This window comes from Cariama cristata, unplaced genomic scaffold (genome assembly GCF_000690535.1).
Source record: "Cariama cristata isolate BGI_N322 unplaced genomic scaffold, ASM69053v1 scaffold3597, whole genome shotgun sequence".
NCBI classification, from domain to species: domain Eukaryota; kingdom Metazoa; phylum Chordata; class Aves; order Cariamiformes; family Cariamidae; genus Cariama; species Cariama cristata.
The window spans coordinates 1-991 of record NW_009624753.1 but is presented as its reverse complement, the minus strand read 5'-3'; the positions used below and the strand labels follow the sequence as shown (position 1 = coordinate 991).

The 991-nt window shown below is 53.7% G+C and overlaps 1 protein-coding gene across 1 annotated transcript in view; it reads left to right on the top strand.

The window, feature by feature from the left end:
- The window catches only part of LOC104164058 (chromosome unknown open reading frame, human CXorf36), a 14,447-nt gene extending 13,664 nt beyond the window's left edge, over positions 1-783 (top strand). The window contains exon 4 of the mRNA XM_009703277.1: positions 448-783. Within this exon, the coding sequence (XP_009701579.1) occupies positions 448-783 (336 nt within the window). The remainder of the gene's footprint in view (positions 1-447) is intronic.
- Positions 784-991: the final 208 nt, after the last annotated feature.

The window sequence follows — 991 nt, the reverse complement described above, 5'->3', positions numbered from 1 at the left end:
CCCCCCCCTCCCCTCCAAGCCGTGACTTCAGCTATGCAGTGCTCATGAAGAACCCATCAAGGGCTCCATAAAGACACCTAAAATTAGCTCTTCTGTGGCTAAAATTTTCATGAATTTGAAATCTATTATTATCTTGGACTTTCTGGTTAGTCTCCCTCACGGAATAAGTCTTGAAATATCAGATTATTATTCCTTAATTAAAAAGAAAAAGAGAAAAAAAAAATAAAAAGAAAGCAGCGTAGCTACTGCAGGATGGGACAGTGCCTTCTCCGGTGCCGGGGCAGGCTGGGGTGAGGAAGGGTTGGGGGCTGCTTTAGAAAACAAAACAGGACACGGGCACTGCTGCTCGAGGTTGGCCAGGGTACCTTGAAAGTCCTCTGGGAGGAGGGAGGTGGGTCCACGGGCGGAGGGCAGGGGCGATCCCCCCAATCCCGCTCTCCCCGGCAGATCTTCCCTGACGTGGAGGGATGGCCCTTCCCGCAGTACCTGGGCTCCTGCGGACGGCTGGTGGTCAGCGCCAGCACCCGGCCCCTCCGCGACTTCTACGGCGCAGCCCCCGAGGTGGTGGCTGACCGGGCCCTCCAGATCCTCGCCGTCCTCCGCTCCATGGGCACCAACGACCTCAACTACTTCTTCTACTTCACCCACGTGGACGCTGGCACCTTCGGCGTATTTAGCAACGGGCATCTGTTCATCCGGGATGCCAGCATGCTGGGGATCATCGACAAGGAGGAAGGTACTCAGCAGGCTCCGTGGCTGCACGTCTGTCGCAGGAGGGCTTAGTGAGGCACGGGAAACAAATCTTTCACCTGCTACGCTCAGCTCTGCCGCTGATTTTCTTTTTTTTTTTTTTAATCAACCAAACACCGCTTGCTAAATTAAATGATGAAAAGTTCACGGAGAGATTTACCGACAGCAAAAGCATCAGCAGTTCTTGCCATCCTGGCTCTGAGTTGGGAAGGCGACAGGCGTTTTTTCTATGCAGTCGGTG